This window comes from Carassius auratus, chromosome 43 (genome assembly GCF_003368295.1).
Source record: "Carassius auratus strain Wakin chromosome 43, ASM336829v1, whole genome shotgun sequence".
Classification (NCBI taxonomy): domain Eukaryota; kingdom Metazoa; phylum Chordata; class Actinopteri; order Cypriniformes; family Cyprinidae; genus Carassius; species Carassius auratus.
The window spans coordinates 19692245-19712020 of record NC_039285.1 but is presented as its reverse complement, the minus strand read 5'-3'; the positions used below and the strand labels follow the sequence as shown (position 1 = coordinate 19712020).

General features: G+C 37.7%; 3 protein-coding genes across 3 annotated transcripts; all 3 read right to left on the bottom strand.

Annotated features, from left to right (window-relative positions):
* Nucleotides 1-344: 344 nt before the first annotated feature.
* Nucleotides 345-2219, bottom strand: LOC113061296 (forkhead box protein G1-like). Its single transcript, XM_026230325.1, has one exon. The coding sequence runs from the start codon at nt 1491-1493 to the stop codon at nt 345-347; it is 1149 nt and encodes a 382-aa protein (XP_026086110.1). The 5' UTR covers nt 1494-2219.
* A 395-nt stretch (nt 2220-2614) lies between these two features.
* Nucleotides 2615-7204, bottom strand: LOC113061845 (peptidoglycan-recognition protein SC2-like). The gene is made up of 5 exons (XM_026231310.1): nt 7186-7204; nt 4608-4770; nt 4331-4526; nt 3668-3786; nt 2615-3454 (listed from the first exon to the last, which is right to left on the bottom strand). The coding sequence occupies exons 2-5, from the start codon at nt 4714-4716 to the stop codon at nt 3270-3272; spliced, it is 609 nt and encodes a 202-aa protein (XP_026087095.1). The 5' UTR covers nt 4717-4770; nt 7186-7204; the 3' UTR covers nt 2615-3269.
* Nucleotides 7158-9795, bottom strand: LOC113061846 (DNA-directed RNA polymerase II subunit RPB9). Its single transcript, XM_026231311.1, has 6 exons — nt 9638-9795; nt 9505-9559; nt 9182-9255; nt 8306-8380; nt 8183-8234; nt 7158-7708 (listed from the first exon to the last, which is right to left on the bottom strand). Exons 1-6 carry the CDS (start codon nt 9697-9699, stop codon nt 7646-7648), a joined length of 381 nt encoding a protein of 126 aa, XP_026087096.1. The 5' UTR covers nt 9700-9795; the 3' UTR covers nt 7158-7645.
* Nucleotides 9796-19776: the final 9981 nt, after the last annotated feature.

Genomic DNA, 19776 nt, shown 5'->3' with positions numbered 1-19776 from the left:
GGAGCACCTATAATAATTGATAAAAAAGCACCAAATCAGCATATTAGAATGATTTCTAAAAGATCATGTGACACTGATAAATGGAGTATTGCCAGGAATAAATGACATTTTAAAATGAATATTAAAATAGAAAACAGTTATTTTCAATTGTAATACTATTTATTCTACATAACTACTGTTTTTAATATATTCTTGAGTAGAAGACTTTTTCAAAAACAAAAGAACCTTAATTATTCCAAAACTTTTAACCGACAGTCTCATAATAATAATAATAATAAATACTTTAAAAGATTTTTTTTTTTTTTTTTTTTTATCAAACAGCTGAAAAACAAAGAGCAAGCTTTTCAGTGCATGGAGCTGGCTGTGTTAAAATGAGGAAAATAACTGGGAATGTCTGTACGTAGTCCTCCAATGTATTCGGAAGAAGGAGATGGCTTTCCCGGGAAAAACTGTCCAGAAGGAGATGTTTTGGAGAGGTACGATTCCTCCTGCGACCAGGGCGACGGTCCCGCTGTGTGAGGCACCTGGTGAGAGTAAAAGTAGCTGGACTGATTGGAAAGTAAATTAAAAGAGCAGGGCGCAGAGAGAGGCAGAGGCACAGCCGCAGATGTGGCGAAGGAGGAGGCGGAGGTCATCTGTTCACAACCCATCCCATAATAAGCTGCCTCTTGACCGGACGGGAGAAGAAGTCTTTCCGCCGCGGGACCGACCGAGCTGAAGTGGCGCGAGCTTTGGGACAGAACCGACGCGGCGTAGTTGCTGTGGTGCGCCGCGGGGTTCGGGTGACGATGCTGGAGGGTCACGAACGGCGGGACGGGCCAGTAAAACGAGCCGGCGAACGCGAGCCCGGCAGCGGTGGAGGAGGAGGACAGCCGCGCGCCTCTCTTCATGGCCAGCCTGGCGCGGGACGCCGTTGTAGACCGGCGCCTGAGTTTCCCGGTGGTTCCGCCGATGAACACGTCATCACTGGACGGGTCCAGCATCCAGTAGTTGCCTTTTCCAGGGTCGTCGTAGTGGCGCGGGACCTTGACGAAGCACTTGTTAAGGCTCAGGTTGTGTCGGATGGAGTTCTGCCAGCCCTGCCGGTTTTCTCGGTAGTACGGGAAGTTGCCCATGATGAACTCATAGATGCCGTTGAGGGTGAGCCGTCGCTCCGGACTCTGGCGGATGGCCATCATGATAAGCGCGTTATAACTGAACGGAGGCTTATCGGGTTTATTCTTCTTCTCCTGTACATGGGTTCCTTCACACTTTGACTTCCCAACTACCTCTTTTTTATCCGGTCCGGTCGCTAATTCGTTTAGCTCTCGAATCGGCTTGTCTTTTTGGTCATTTGACTGAATGGAGCGCGCGGGAGGCTTTGCAGTGCGGGAGCGCGGTGCGTCGGGCGCGGTGATAGTGTCGGTTCTCGCGCGCTCGTGTCGGAGCAGTAAGCTGCTGATGCTGAATGAGGACTTGTGGAAAAAACCCACGGGGGCTTTTAGTTCCTCCATTTTTAACAATACAAACTCCCAAAGGTGTCAAACTGAACTTAAAAAGTTCAACCAAAATGGCACCCCAGAAAATGCCCGTTCATTCTTCGAAAGCGCTCGATAAAAACAAAACAAAGATCTGATAAGTTTCTAGCACAGCCAATCTCTCTGACTGATCGATGAACTCGAGGACTCAATTATAAGACTTCGGAAGCCTCTGAAACTCAAGCCTCTCACCTGAGACCGCCCTTCTGTTTACACATTCATCCGACTGAACTCCTGTCAGATCCGAGCGAGGCCGAGAGACGTCAAACGGAGGAGTTCCCATATACGACAACACTCGGAGATGTGAGTAAACAAACAGTTTAGGATGGACACGAACCCTAATCTCTGGAGGATGCCCTCGGCTCCATAAAGGGAGTGTGTCGTGCACATATCGGGCAAAATATTGGCTACAGAATAGCTACTACTGAAGGAGTATGACTCGGGAGTGTTGAAACACATCTATAACTGCAGTGCTTCTTGCGCTATGTGCTTCAGACTTTGATATAATTTATTTCTCTGCTTCAAATGAACGTTGTTTTGAAGTAGCCTATACTTCCAAAGATTAACGTTAAGTACAGTGAGTACTGTTGTTACAATCTATGAAATTAGCCTACTGTAGAAATTAAGTGTAAAATACATTAAAGGCAGATATTATTTATCAAATAACTCCCTATTCAGATGATAGCTACCAGTCATTTTTCATACATTAATCTGACTGCAATTTAAATTAAAGATGTGAAATTTGAAGATGTTGCAAATTAGCTTTGTTATGTAATTCAGGATTCTTACTTTTTGGATTATGTGCTCGCATCTTCTCTTATAAAACTAACAGGGTGCTTTTAGTGCCATAATGTAGTGACAATATCCAGTTTTTTAAATAATATGTGTATTATATATATATATATATATATATATATATATATATATATATATATATATATATATATACACACACACATGCAACTGCAGAACTAATAAAGTAGAATAGTAAAAGTACAATGACTAAACAGATAGATCAAGTAAAATAATTATATTTATATGTATTATTGAATATTAATATGTAAAATTAGGTGAAAGGAAATGCAATCGGGAAACAGTAGCAATAAATATGAGTTTAATGATTTAAACAGACACAAGGACCACCATTGACTTCATGAAAAGACATTGATGCACAGCATCAAATAAACATGTCACTGCGACAAAAAGGCTTCAAAAATAAACAGGCATATATGCAAAGCGTTTCATTTTTAGGATATCTAACATCCTCCTATGGCCACACATGAGTACTAATTTATTGCATGGTACTGTACAGTCCATATGAACTAGAGGTTCGTCGGTATAGAAGTGATGAATTAAAACTTAATTGTGATTTAGGAGATTTCGAGAAGTTTAATCTTTAAAGGAATCATCTGTAAAATATCTCTCATCCATAAATCATAAAGGATTGTGAATACGATTTCTATTATAATTTGTATCCAATCCTAAAGGAACCAAAAAGATGAATCCTCTTACTGGATAAACAGAATTTTCTATTTTTCATAATTTAATTCCCCAGTGGGTCTCTTCATTATAGCCTTTAAGCTTGGTTCCAAATTTTGATAAAAATATTTTTTTATGAGAGATTTTAATAAGAGATTTTAAGTCACAAAAGACTAACGTAATTTTAGAGCAAAAATAAACCTATCATACATTTACACATTCACACATTGCTACAGACACAGCAGGGATTAAAGGCAATGCATATAAAAGAGGTCACAGCTTTTGTAACTCATCTCTTAATTTTGGTAGTAGAGCATATAAATTTTTCCCCGGACACTCAGTTTTTGCCACATCTCTGTGTCCCACAAGCACAAAATTGGGCCGTACATGACCGTGAAGAACTCCAATGTGCAGCAATCTCAGCAGAGCAGACAGTGATGAAGAACTGGGCATTTCATCTATAGACAAACAGAAATGTTCTTTATATCGTGTGTATTTTTGTTCATTTGTATTTTATACTTTGTTTTATTTAGACAAGTCTTTAGTTCATTACCAAAGTATTCTTATGCACAATCTCTATTTCTACAAACCCACTAAACATCACAACAGAACAATAAATAATAGTGTGAAAGTACAATAAAATGTGATAATAGAGGTAGACGCATTCTCACTGTTGAAGTTGCCCATAAACGCGATGCCAACAGAATTGAGGTTGTGTTCCTTTGCATGGGCCCCTACAATCCCCCATCCTCGCCCTTCATACACCGTCCCATCTCCAGAGATCAGAAAGCTGGAGTAAGACACACAGAGTGGATGTGTGATGTATAAACTGGAGCCAGTCTTGTTATATCAGCAGAATTTATATAGGACAAAACATGACTTTTTGTAAAAAGAAGAAAATATGTGATTATTAATAAATTAATTAATTAATGAATAAAAAAAACTTTAGACTTATTGACTTTTCTTTTTTTTTTTACTAGTAGCCCAAATAATAATAAATACATTATTCAAATATTACTTAGTCTATTATTGAGACTTTTGTCTTTTTACAGAACACACCACCTAGACATTTTTGTTTTTTTAGAAATTGAAATAAAAAACCATCCTTCAAGTAGGTATTATTTAGTTAGTTGTTTAAATCGTATTTGTATTTTTTTTATTAACTAAGCAATCCTAAACAAAAAGAGAGCAATATCATTGATTTTTACCTCTAAAGAAAATGTATGCTATAATACTACATAATACATAATTACAAAATATAAAAAGTTTAATTACACTGCGATATAGGCTAAAGAATAGTCAGATAGCCTATTGAATGTAGTCTAGTATCTTACTTATAACCGATATCGTCGAAGCCCCTCTCTTGGACGTGCATGTGCTGGATGTGAGCGAGCTGAGAGACGCTCTCGCGCGGTTGCGCGCAGAACCGGAGCGCTGTGTGGTGAATGATCACAGTCTGTGCGGGACTCTTCATCTCTGTCCTGTCCCGAGGCTCCACGGCGTTCCAGGCACGACGACACACTACAGCCACTGCGAAACAACAGTGCGATCAGATAAACACGCTAGAAATGTCACATATGCGCTCGATCGCTTGTGGACGGTTGCTTTTACCTGCGTTCAGATCCACGGGCTCTCCAGGTGTGTGTCTCTCCATATCCAAGGGCTCTCCAGGTGTGTGTCTCTCCATATGCAAGGGCTCTCCAGGTGTGTGTCTCTCCATATCCACGGCGAATGTACATGACTGCAAGCTGACACGTTTAATAGCCCTGAATGACTGGGAGGGACAAATATGTTGAGCTTCCGCGTGCTGTACTTTCCTGTCTCGTGCAGAAAATCAGGTCGTGAGTCCTACAGGCAGATATGAAGAAATTCTAGTCTGCACGGGCTTTTTATAGATCACAATGGAAATGCCAATATGAATAGGCGATATTTTACAATTGCAAAAATAACAGAAGTAACAGCTTGGCAGAGTTGCTTAACATATAAAGAGGCACTTACACAATAACTTCTCTATGTAGGCTACAGTGGGGGAAAAGTCAAACCTTGTGATTATTCTCTTGTTGATGATAAATTATTTTGTACTGTGATTGAGCCAGTCACGATGATGGCAGTGCTATCACAGCTTACAGCATGATTGCCAGGATGAAAGTGTTTTATAACAAGACATTAATAGGCTACAGATATACGTCTGTGAAACATTTGATCTGACGATGTAATTAAGCCTTACAAACTGAAACTCTGGCTCTAAGAATAGCACGGTTTGCTGTCAAGCAACTGAAACCCGGCCAGGAGCATTTTTTTCTATCTAAATAAAACATTAAATATATCAGGGGTGTGCGATATTGACTAAGCTAAATGCTATCTCAATATTTTCTGGGATTTTATCGATAACGATAATTAGACGATATTTTGCTGAGTGTGTTATTGTGCTGATATCATAAGAACTACTGTGGACAGCTGACACTTAATTTTTTGCATATTCTGTCTGTGTGGTGATCAGTTCAAATCAGTGATAGAAATTAATCTTTTCCAATAAGTTTAAACTGATTATTTCTATTTGTTTTACTTTTATGGACATTTTTACCGTTATAAAGCCTTTTTTCTAAACGTGTGCATCATATTTTCAGTCGAATTCTTAAGTTGAATCAGTTCATTAGAATAATAAGTCATTTAGGCTGTTACCAAGCTAATTAAATAAGTATTGACAAAATTAATATTTGCAATGCATAGAAAACACAGCTGCATTAAAAGTGGCATTTAAATGCATTTACACTGTTTAATTCAAGCCATAAATGTTTTTAACCTGCAGTTACTAATGCATTAATACTGTTTTGATATTTCAAACATAAAACGTTGAATACTGATATATATATATATATATATATATATATATATATATATATATATATATATATATATATATATATATATATATATATATTAGTTTCACAGTTAACGTTTATATACATATAACGTTAACTGTGAAACTAAAACTGCAGTAGGCGGCAGCAAGCCACGGTTAATAAGTGAGTCATTGCGACTGAACCGAATCGTTTAAACGGATGATTCATCCAGGAACGAAACACCGTCATGTTGCAGAGATGTTGATTGGAATTATATTCGTTGGCGAAATAGAACAAAAGGAGTCAATAGTGTGTCTAAAACAGTGTCTTAACATAAATTTCTTGTTTATTGAACTGCTGTATAAGCAATATCACATTTGTATCATGCTGCTTTTTGATGGGAAAAAATCGCCAGTGATACTAATTAACTATATGGAATTATATAAATATACATTTCTGCCATCTTGAATGATCATGCATTTTAATAATCTGAATCATGCAGTGAAAGAACGCGCACTGGTCCAACCTGCTAAACTTTAGCTGACTTACATGACAGCTCTCAGTCTCATGAGTCATGGATGTTAGCAAGACAGATGTAGGCTACTATGTATTTGCCTTTTGTCATTTGGATCATTAGTTGTAAATTCAAGGCACAGGTAGCTTATTCGTTCGTTCATCATCACTCACCTCCACAGCAAGACAAACACAACTGGAAAGGGAGGGAGGGCTTCACGCAAACAGTAACATGCACACATATTCACTTATTTAAAAGAAAAAAAGGGCACTTTCTCTCGAGGAAAAAAAGGGGCAAGTGCTCCACCCCCCTTTGATGTCTATGTGTGCACGCGCCTGCTCAGCGGTAACTCTATTCCGGGTTTTCACTTTATACTTTCCCCACACCACTGATAGAAGAGTAATTTCATTGCGAAAAAGTTTTCTGTGCTTGTTTGCATGGCTGCACAATATAGTCAAACATTTGATGATTCTATGTTATTAGTAAAACTATAAAATAACTGTCTTTTATTATTTAATTAAAATATTAAGATATATTGCATTATAAAAAATACATATTTAATAATAATAATAAAAAAAATTGCAGTACAACTGTAAAATTGCAATATAATTATTTATGGTTGTCTTAATTTCTTCCTTTCCAACCATTAAGATTTTATTCTGGCAGGAAACCGTAAAGCCCTTAACTCTTCTCTTTTCTCTGGTTTTATTTCCGTTAACTGTGCAGCCCTATCCAAATCCCCATCGAATAAGAACTGTACCTATCCAAACTCAAAAAAACAACTTTTCAAAATAAAAACTCTAATTACTTTTTGCAATCTTTTATTACAAACCTTCCAAAAAATACACTGTGTAGAATTCAAATGAAAAAAACTATAAACACTTCGGGTCAAAGGACGAGTCACTGGTGTTTGTGCATGAATCTCACACTAAAATTAAGCACAAGTTTATTCACAAATGCATCAATGACCTAAAGTTGAGTCACCGACAAAACGAGCCCAGTCTCATAAAAATATATAAATATATGTATAAATAATATTCCAAATAAAAAGGAAATCTTGTTGTATTGATACACACAAATGGACTTTGGCGTGCATATAATACGCATTTTTCGCATACATATACGACAAGTCTTCCTTTTTATTTGTTGTACTATTTATCCACACTTTCATTTCGAGTTAGGAGCCGCAAAACACATCCACTCCACAACAGACGTCCCCTAAACTGAGAAATAATGTTCAGGGATGGAACAAGAATGACGCGGGGCCCCAGAACATCTAATCTTTCTCCTCCTCATTCTGTCCATCTGTGGCCGCAGTGTGGGGCAGTGCAGACATAGTAAAGCCTCATGGCATCCTGCATTCAGAAAGTCAAAACACATCAGAAAGTTCAGTTTTGTCCTAGATAGTATTTATGTTATTGCTGTAATAAAATAAAATCACACGGTGTATATATATATATATATATATATATATATATATATATATATACTATATTATAATTGAAAATATTTAAAGTCAAAATAAAGCCCTTTTTTACTATTTCAAACATTTAGTACAGGTCACAAAATCGGTCACGTGGATACAATGTATAATGTACATGAGAGTTACTGTTAGTAGAGGAGAACAGTGTTTAGAAATAGTTATAAATAAAGATTATTGGAGTACATTTTACAAGAAAATGCTATTTTTCAGTATTTCCGTTTAATTCAGTGCTTTTACTAGCAATTTCTGAGTGAAAACGGTTTTAAAATATTTGTCAGTGCTGTTAAGTCACGGATCTGAAACTGCTGAAGAGCAGCAGCAGCAAACAGTGATTGTGTGTCATCACCTCAGCCTTCATGCTGTGAGACTGGAAGAACACCGCCTCCTTGTGGCCACACCTAAAAACACACATTCACATTAATACCATCATTAATACAGATCTACATCAAGAAACAAATTGAACTCTTACTTTGGGCAAGGGTGGTCCTCCGTCCGAGGTAGTGTTGGATCCTGAGCCACGTCTGCAATAATCTGAGTGAGTTCACTGGCGGAGAAGAGGGACTAGGTTAGAGGAGTCTAGAAAAATCTCTTCAACCAATAAACACTACAGAATAATCCAGCCAGAGTTAAAGACGGCAGGTAGAACATTTATGAAGTTTTTCCTCTTCACTTCTTGCTATAGTATGAAAAAACCCAAAAATCAGAAGGGATGTTAAAAGATACAGTACAACTTACTGAAATGTATCACGTGTCATGTAATCATCATTTCAACCGCGGAGAGAAATCAATAAACAGCTTGTAAACAATGTTATGTAATGTTACATTTACCTCCAAAAAGCCATTCAATGTCCAGATCTAGTTCTAGTCATCTCTTTTACTGAATCTATGAATCATATTACGTATTCATTAAATTTCAAAATTATATATTTAAAAAATATATTTACTTAACTTGTCACTGATGTCTTATTTACTGTATGTTTGAATAAATCTGTTATAAAAATAAATTAAGGGAACAATTATACAGTTCATATAAAACTGTCTATTTTAGCACTAATCTATTGGTAATTTTATCCTGTAATATTATCGCGGTGTACCAACTGACAGGGTTTTCTGTATAGTTTACAGCATTAGATGAGAGATTGTTTTATATATCCAAATTTATAAACAAATTTATATCCAAAACAACTGATATCGAATCAAATAAAGAGCTAGTGAATCAGAATCAAATAAACCCAGCAGTCTTTGTCCCCTGAGCAGTACAGACATGCCTTTAATGTGAAAAAAAAAGTTCTAGGGCAAACTAATGCATCGTCTCTTAGTAAATAAAACAAGATAAGATACTCACTCAACCTCATGGGTGATTTTGTTCACATAGATGCAGCTGTTATCGGCTTCTTGTTGATAGTCACAGTTTCTGCACTGAACACACACAGTACATGAACACAAGCAAGGGACTGAAGAATCGAGAACACATATGTTGATCAACCATTAGCTTGACGCTCGATTGTAATCACAATAAGTCATATGCATGTCAAATCACATCTGTTTATTAGATCTACTAACTGTAATCATAAATCAATGCATAAACGCGCTATGAGCATTGACTGAACTCTCTCACATGGTCTAAAAGGACAACTCATGCACATAGATTTGAAAAAAATAACTTACAGCGTAGAGCAGGATGCGGTTTTCTTTATCCTCTTTAGGATACAGCATGTTATTACTGTTAAAGAGAAAGATTCATATGAGACGAAACAAACACAAACCTCAGAACAGCGAGTTTTCATCTAACGTTACTCACCACTCCTGACAGAACCTGATGCCCACAAAACCAGGTTCGTAAGTGCCCCCTTCCAGATCCATTATAAAGATACTGTAATTAAGGTAAGAGATAAAGGACAACCGTCCTCATCCACTCCGTCGAAAAATGTCTGGGAACAGTCGTTTGTGCGCATGCGTGACCTCCGGCTCGCGCTGCTCAGATACATCACAGCGCCTCCTCGCGGCGGAGGACAAAACTGCGATTTTTCAGCGAATAGAGACGACGTGTAATGTTTTCAAGTTCAATTTATTCTGATTATTTATACATATTCCTATTATTTTGCTGACATTGCATTAAGGGACTTAATGCTTGTGCTGTGTTGAAAACCCTATAGCACCTTTGGTTTGGTGGCCTTTTAAAAATCTTTATTAAGTTGGTCTAGTGGATTCAGTCTTTTTATTTAATATTATTGTTGCTAATTAATTTAGACATTTATATTATTATTATTATCATTATTATTTTATACACCATATATATTATATATATATATGTATATATATATAATGTAGTGTTAAAATAAATTATCATTACCATGTGTTAATCTCTTAATTAAATGATGTTCACTTTTGATTCGTTTTACTTATTCATTTTATGGTCGATTTTATTTTACACTATTATTTTACATTTGCATATGGAGCCACACAATCAAACATAATGATATCTAGACAAGGTAAAATTGTATATTATTTATTCAAATATAACCTTAAAGGGTTAGTTCGCCCAAAAATGAAAATTGTGTAATTAGTAACTCACCCTTATGCTGTTCCAAACATGTAAGGCCTCCTTTTATCTTCGGAACACAGTTTAAGATATTTTAGATTTAGTCAGAGAGCTCTCAGTCCCTCCATTGAAGCTGTGTGTACGGTATACTGTCCATGTCCAGAAAGGTAAGAAAAACCTAAGAAAAACGTAAACCTAAGGCTTGAATCAAGGGCAATCATCGCCAATGAAGCCATTACGTCGAGCGCAAAAGAACTGGTGAACCGTTTTCTTCAACCGGTTTATTGAATCGAACTGTCCGAAAGAACTACTGGTGATCCAAACACCGATGCATCCGGTTCTTCACTCGTGAACGAGTCAGTCTATTGTTCGTTATCTGGCTCGGCTCGGTGTTCATCACAGCAGTTCAGTCAGTGTACTGTTTGAGTACATGAATTACTCCGGGATATTGGTTTGTTTGAACTCAGAGGGAGTCTCAGCCACATTAAAAAAGTTAACAGCTTAAGTCATTTGTGGATTAATGCGTATTAGAGATGCGAACAGTTTAAAACGTTTCAGTTCGATTTGGTGAACTGAATGATTCGTTCGCGAACCGGAAATCCAGCTGCTTTGATTTGAACTCTCTCTCACACAGACAGGGAAGAGAAGACAATGCTGAATAAAGTCGTCGTTTTTGCTATTTTTGGACCAAAATGTATTTTCGATGCTTCAAAAAATTCCAACGGCCCCTCTGATGTCACATGGACTACTTTGATGATGTTTTTCTTACCTTTCTGGACATGGACAGTATACCGTACACACAGCTTCAATGGAGGGACTGAGAGCTCTCTGACTAAATCTAAAATATCTTAAACTGTGTTCCGAAGATAAAAGGAGGCCTTACATGTTTGGAACAGCATAAGGGTGAGTTATTAATGACATAATTTTCATTTTTGGGCGAACTAACCCTTTAATATTCGCATTATTTTATGATGTAACAGTACAGAGGCAGAAGGAAAACAGGCGACCAGCAGTAGATTGTATTCTTGGCCATAGGGTGGAGACAAAACCAAATTGACCAGAAATCATATATAGTTACTGTCCAGGTATACTACACACACAGAAAAACACAAATAAAACTGTGTTTTTCATTATTCTGTAAATTATAAACATTTAATCTATTAATATGATATGAAAAACACATTTCTAACATTCATTATGGACAAAGATGCACTTAAGAAGAACAAACATCCTCATGTTATTTCAAGCTCCCAGTGGTGTGACATAAAATAAGATTAGATCCAGAACCTGCTAGTGCACCGCTGACAAACAAGTGGTTCATTATCTGGGAGTCTGCTGTGCGGTCACATTTGGTGCACGGCTGTTGTCAAACACAATTCAGACCACATGAAAAGAAGACCATTTCTAAAAAACTGTGGTGACAAACTGAAAATATGGCAAAATAGACCAGAAAAACATTCTTGTGCAAACTAGTAATGTCATTTCAATACCCTCCAGATGGACAGTCTAGTTTGTTTTTCCCTTTAGAAATGATAAAATAAGAGAGTCATGAGCATTATGGCAAACATAAATTCATACTTATAAGAATTTAATTACATTTCCATGAAATTTTAAGAAACTAGTGTCCCCAAAATGTTTTGATGCCTTGTGACTAGAAAGTTTTTTCAAAAATAACGTAGAAAAGAGAAGTTAGTTACATTTGTAATCTTATACTGCACCTTTGTCTTCCTTCTCTTTTCCCCAGATTTAAAGTCCTTTGCACTTTTCAAAATGGCACTAAATGCTTCTGTAGACAGGCATGCTGAAATCGTCATTTTTATGACGATAACTGCCATCCAAGTGGGATAGTTTTTATCTCAGAAATGGTATATGAGTAACTTCACATTTCATGTGTGGAATAAAATGTATCATCTTTGCATGAGGTCACAGCTGTATTATTAAAGTCACATTTCCATATTCCATAAATCTGTATATTCTTGTCTATCTCACAGAGCCTCGAAAATCACTTTCCCATCACCCTCTTTGATGTGATTTTCACCAAGATACAGTTTGGTCAGGTAACAGGAGAACTTATATACTGGAAGACATATATGGATACCCATACAGTATAATGACAAACACATAAATCTGTCATGTAATTTACTCTCAAAGAGCATCAGTTCATGAGTCAGGAATCAGGATCAACAGTTCAATAGTTATCCAATCTGAAGTCTACCATCTACCGAAACATGCTGAGAAGTGGCAACAGCTGTAATCAATTTTGATAATAAATGCTGAAAGAGTGTATTTTAATCAATGTAAACTAAAAATATTCAGTGGTCTGCCAAAGAAATCAGTTTCTGGTTACTCTCTTTAATTACATTGAAGTGGCTTGTTGTTTTATTAATATTATCTGCAACTACAGTTTTTGTTTTCTTTAATATACATTAATGGCCAAAAATATTGGCACCCCTGGTAAATATGATCAAATAAGGCTGTGAAAATGAATCTGCATTGTTAATCCTTTTGATATTTTATTTAAAATCACAAAAAGCTAACCTTTCATTAGCAAAAATTTTAAATTGGGGGAAATATAGTTATGAAATAAATATTTTTCTCAAATACATGTTGGACACAATTATTGGCACCCCTAGACATTCTTATGAGTAAAATATCTCTGAAGTATATTCCCATTCATATTCACAATTTTGAGCACTTCAGGGTGATTTTGAACATGAAATTATCCAGCCGTGGCTTCCGGTTTCACAGAAATTTAAAAAGGAGGGAAAACAAAGCACGAACTTCCTTAATCATCCATCAGAATGAGAAAAAACAAAGAATATACGTCTGACGTGCAGCAAAATATAACTGAGCTTCACAAATTAGTGAAGTGGCTTTAAGAAAAGAGCTAGAGCAGTGAAAATTCCCATTTCCACCATCAGGGCAATAATTAAGAATTTCCAATCAACATGAAATGTTACGAAACTGCCTGGTAGAGGACATGTCTATATTGTCCTAATGCATGGTGAGAAGGAGAGTTTGAGTGGCCAAAGACTCTTCAAAGATCAAAGCTGAATAATTGCAGAAAAAAAGTTCAGTCTCTGGGTCAGAAAACCTTTAAAAAAACAGTCAAACAGCACCTACATCACCACATGTTTTTTGGGAGGGTTTCAAGAAAAATTCTCCTGACTCATCCAAAAACAAACTCCAGCACAACCAGTTATCAGACATGACTGGAAATTCAAACGGGACTGGCTTCTATGGTCAGATGAAAAAAAATGAGCTTTTTAGCAGCAAACACTCAAGATGGGTTTGGTGCACACAAGGATAAAAACCTGACCTCGACTCTGGAGGGTCAACGGGAACCTGACTCGACTCTGGAGGGACCACTGGGACTTGACCTGACTCGACTCAACGGGGACCTGACTCGACTCTGGAGGGACCACGGGGACTTGACCTGACTCGACGGGGACCTGACTCGACTCTGGAGGGACCACGGGGACTTGACCTGACACGACTCAATGGGGACAGGACCTGACTCGACTCTTGAGGGACCACGGGGACCAGACCTGACTCAACTCTGGAGGGTCCACAGGGACCTGACCTAACTCGACTCAATGGGGATCGGACCTGGCTCGACTCTGGAGGGACCACGGGGACCGGACCTGACTCGACTCTGGAGGGTCAATGGGGACCTGACTCGACTCTGGAAGGACAACGGGGACCTGACTCGACTCAGGACGGTCAGCTGTGGATGCCATCTTGTGCAGTGGCACTGTGCCGGTGGCCATTTTGTGCCGTGGCGCTGGGCTGGTGGCCATCTTGTGCCGTGGGGCTGAGCTGGCGGCCAACTTGTGCCGTGGCGCTGGGCTGGTGGCCACTTTGAGCTGTGGCGCTGGGCTGGTGGCCATCTTGTGCTGTGACGCTGGGCTGGCGGTCCTCCTGTCTGGAGACATAAGTGGAGTCGGCCATCACACCTGGAGATACAGGTGTGGCTGGAGTATCCCACTGAGACCGATGTTGTAGGTACATGGTGAACCTGTCAGGGTTTGGCAAGGAGGAGCTCAGGTGCAGACAGGAAGTAACTAAACACAGGATTTATTTATACAAAAAGGGAAAACAAAACCCACGAGGGGGAAAACAACGGCTAGGGCAGGAACTAAACAACAGGACAAGATTGACATGATAAACAAACTCTTAAACACTAACTAAAAACAAACACTCATGGTTATACAAAGACTTCAAGGATACAGAAACATCTAGAGACACTCACGATCTGGCAAACAATCACGATGTGGAACAATCACAATCACAATGAACCGATGAAAGACAGAGCACACTAGGGGATCTAAATAGGAGAACTAATTAAGACATGACAGGTGACACAGATACGGCAATCACGATAACACTAGGATAACAATGGGGGCGGGGCAAGGGAACGAGACAACACAAGCACATGGCCCAAAGACAAGGCCATGTGCTTGTACAGAAAACACGGGTCTGTCATGATCCTGCCTCAAGACTAGAGAAAAGTCAGGACATGAAGGCAGAATCATGACAGAACCCCCCAAAAAACAGGATATCCAGCTCCTTCATCTCCCACTCAGGCACAGGGTTATCAAGGCAGGCGTTAAAAAGGTCTTTAAGTGCCTCATCATTGTATCCCATTCCTACCGCCATGGTCTGGAATCTTTGTGCCAAACCACCCACCTCACTCCCCTTTTGACGGAGGGTGGTTAAGTTCGAAAGTCTCCCCATCTGCTCCTGTAACGGATCTGGGGAACTGATACAAAATCCCACACTGCTGGATCTGGGGATGATGGAGTCCTTATAACAAATGCACACAGGAAACGAGAGATCCAATAGCAGTGTTTAATGGGAAATCCAAAATCTAAATCTAAAACAGGCAGATCCAAAACAATGAAAGCTGTCAAAAAAACAAAACAAACAAGAAACATGAAAAACACGAGGGGACACGAGAAAGCCGGCTGATGGAAAACAAGGACTCCATGAAACAGATAGAAACAGACCTGTATATATAGACAGGTGAAAATGATGAAAGTGGGGACAGCTGAGTGCAATTAACAGGTGTGCAATTAACAGTAATGAAGGGACAATTTTTTGTGGGAAATGTAGTGCCTGCAGTGGGGTGACTATGGGGAAGTGAGACTACTAGTGGATACCCAGGGAAACACAGACCAGACACTGTGACATATGTGCATTAGAAAAAAACATTTATTTCATATTGCTATTTCCCTCCATTTTAAATTCTTATTATACAATGAAAGGTTAGATTTTCGATATCTTTTTTAACAATGCAGATAAATTTTCCCCGCTTTCTTTGATCATATTTATCAAGGGTGCCGATATTTTTGGCCGTGACTTCATACTTTTAACATTTAAAGCACACTACAAACACATTTCGTTTTCACAAGGGTAACAGGGAATACTAATTAAAAATGCAGCCTTTTAGACAGAGGGCATGTGGTTGCAGTGACGAAGGCAAGATAAATTAGTAGTCTGGTGCAAGTAAAGCATTTTAAACATATCTGTGTTGACAATTCCAGCTTCAAAGAAAAGACAGCTGACATTTTGAAACATACAAACAAAATCATGTACTAACGAGGAGACACTTACTGTACTTGCGAAGGAGCTACAGGAATCAAGTTAATTTGGTCCCCCCATCCTGAGTTATCAATGGAATTATTTAACAGTATAGATCACTCTATTTTAATCACCCATTTAGAGACTATTTTTGGGGTTTCTGATTCTGCATTCAAGTGGTTTAAGTCCTACCTCTCCGATCTCAAGCAGTTTGTTGTGATGGGTGATTGCAGGTCTGAGGTCATTGTGGTGCACCCTGGTGTTCCCCATGGTTCAGTTGTGGGCCCCTTACTTTTTAGTATTTACATTTTTTCCATTTGGCCAACTTTTAAGAACACTTTGTCTTAACTTTCACTCTTATGCCGAGCACAAATTGAAAACCTGATGTCAATATGCCTGTGTCTTTTCTTTCTCAGTGTTTTACTGAAATAAAAAAATGGATGTCTGAAAATGTTCTTGGTCTAAACAGTGACAAGACTGAAGTGATGCTTATTGGTTCACCTCATCAGTTGTGTAAAGCAGAGTCCATAACCTTAAGTGTGGATGGCTCTGCTTTACAGTTTCAAAGTTAACTTGGTGATATTTGACGCCAATTTAACATTTGATCCACATGTTCGTAATACAGTCAATGCATATTTTTCCATCTCAGAAACATTGCCAAATTACCTCCCATGTTGACTTTCTCTGTGACCGAAAAGTTAATCAACACTTTAGTTTTTTCACGTATTGATAATAACAATAATAACTCCTTACATTTATATAGCGCTTTTCTAGGCACTCAAAGCGCTTACATAGTCAGGGGGTATCTCCTCATCCACCACCAGCGTGCAGCATCCACCTGGATGATGCGACGGCAGCCATATTACGCCAGAACGCTCACCACACACCAGCTTACTGGTGGAGAGGAGACAGAGTGATGAAGTCAATCAGCAGATATGGGAATTGTTAGGAAGCCATGATGGTCAGAGGCCAATGGGCGAATTGAGCCAGGATGCCGAGGTCACACCTCTACTCTTTTTCGAAAGACATACTGGGATTTTTAATGACCACAGAGAGTCAGGACCTCGGTTTAACGTCTCATCCAAAGGACGGTGCTTGTTGACAGTATAGTGTCCCCATCACTATACTGGGGTGCCAGGACCCACACAGACCTCAGGGTGAGCACCCCCTGCTGGCCTCACTAGCACCTCTTCCAGCAGCAACCTAGTTTTCTCAGAGGTCTCCCATCCAGGTACTGACCAGGCTCAGCCCTGCTTAGCTTCAGTGGGCAACTGGTCTTGGGCTCCAGGGTGATATGGCTGCCGGCAATATCATTATTGTAATGCTTTACTGGCTGGATTTTCAAATTCAGAAATTCAGCTACTAGAATTCTGACCAGTGCAAAGGAGCACATCACACCTATCCCAGAAAAAATGCACTGGCTTCCTGTTTGCTTTCGTATCGATTTTAAAATTCTCATGCTCACTTATAAGGCCTTGAATAATCTGGCCCCTCAATATTTGTGTGAGCTTTTAACCCAATACACTCCTACATGTGCTCTATGCCCTTCTGAAGCTGGTCTTTTAACTGTTCAAACAACTCGGCTAAAAAATATGGGTGATCGGGCTTTCTCTTCTTTAGCTCCTAAATTGTGAAATTCCCTGCCCTCTGACATTAGAAATGCAGAATCCCTTAGTGTTTTTAAGTCATGCCTTAAAACTTACTTTTTTAGGGTAGCTTTTATGTGATTTGTGATGACTTTGTTATTTTATTGGCTTTGTATTTTATTGTTTGGTTAGTTTTTTACTGTCTGCACTGTTATGTGTATCTTTTAATGACATATTTTTTTCTGCAAAGTGCTTTGAGATGCTACTTTTAAAGGCACTATATAAAATAAATTTTATTATTATAATTAATTATCAAACATGTGTGGCTTTTGCACCGCCATGCCCCCTCTTGGTTTTTTCCTCTTTTCTTCTTTGTCCTCTTCCTTAACCACAACATGACATTTAAAGCTAAGACTAATCTGGTATCCATCAAATACACATGATTCACTGCCTTCTCCCATTCATCAACAGATGAAATTCATTTTTTTATGATAACATAGTAAAAGATTTTGATTTAACTGGGAAACTACATTAAATCTTTGTGAGAGGCCTATAAATTAAAACACACACAGTGGAAGAAAAACATTTCACTCTGAGTTCTTTTGTTGGCCTAAAGGGACAGTTTTGGGGGAAACTACAAATGCTGTTTGACCACACAGAGAATGTGATGCTAGAGTGTGAGACCACCTTCACTCATCACCAAAAACCACAAGTTCAGTTGGGGCCTCCCTGTGAACACATTGATGTATGTATAATTTAGAAGAATTTGAGCACATTCAAATGTTCAGTGGAAATTAAGTGGAAATTGGATTGTTGTCAGTTGATATTGCTGCAAACTCATGTGAGTGACAAGTTGTCCCACTCTTGACCCGGTGGACACAGAGACGATGAAAATTCAATTAAATTAAAATCAGAGAAGATAATAATTTAATTTAGTTAAAATTTAATAGTAAAAAGAAACTGTTTGATATTGTCTTGGAAATCAAACATTTAAAACTAATTTTAAAACTAATTCTTCATAGACTTTATGTTGTTGAATTTAAAAAGTATTTTTCAGTACACAATAAGCATTAAACGTGTCAAATAATGTTTAATTTTAGTATCTGATTTTTTTCTTGAGAATTATAACAGGGGTTGTCAAAAAATGATATCAGCCAAAACATGTAGAAGTAAAATATTTATCTAATGTAAAATAAAATATATTTAAAATATATTTATTTCATACAAAGTATAGCTCAAATCTTATTATTTTTTTATAATATTATAATTATCTTATATATTATAATATTTACTAACATATCATTCTAGACTTATTGATAGAAAAAAATATAATTAAACTTTATATGAGGAGTTTTTTTTTTTTTTTTTTTTTTTGCAAAAACAGACAACAGGAGACAAAACTCACTCTTTAATAAAATTCACGTTTTTTTATAATGTCATCATGTTTTTATTGTTTTAGTTAGCTGCACTGTATTTGTAGAATATGTTAGCTGTAAATGTGTGAATATTTAGCATGAAATAATTGTATTTCAAATACATTTTAGTACATGTATTTTTCACTACCGAAGATAAAGATCATTAATATAAGTTTGCATGACTTGGCCGGCCAAAAATAAATAAATATTGTATATAAAAATAGTGCTCATTATTCTAAAGAAGCTGAAATGACTATATACTGTTTCATTAAATTGCAGCTTTTTTACAGTCTTCTCACATTTTCAGCCAGAAAAACATATAAATGACATGGATAATTGATAAGACTCCAAATATATCTGGATGGCACAAGATTTGAATGGAACTAATCCCGCTGGAATATTTACCATGTTTAGTTAATGGTCAGTCAGGTCAGATTTATGATGTCTGGAAGCAGTTATCTAGGGACTGATTTATCAACTATCCTGTTGAAGAGGTTTCCTATTCATATTCGTCACGTGCATACGACATTGAACTTGTATTGTACTACCACTTTAGTGTTTTTATCCACTTAATTTTTGAGTATCTAAATTTTCTTTTCCTTTTTAGTGGCCTAGGGCAAATCTGCTTGTTCTTACTTTCGCAGACTCTGATTTTTATGATTATGGTTTATAGTCATGTGTGTTTTGTTAAAGTTGGAAAATGATCAATAGATATATTGGGGGGGGGGTGCAGCTTTTGATCTGATAACCATGAATCATATTTATTTCAATTGATTGTGCACCCCCATTTGCTCATTTTAATGCTACATTGATT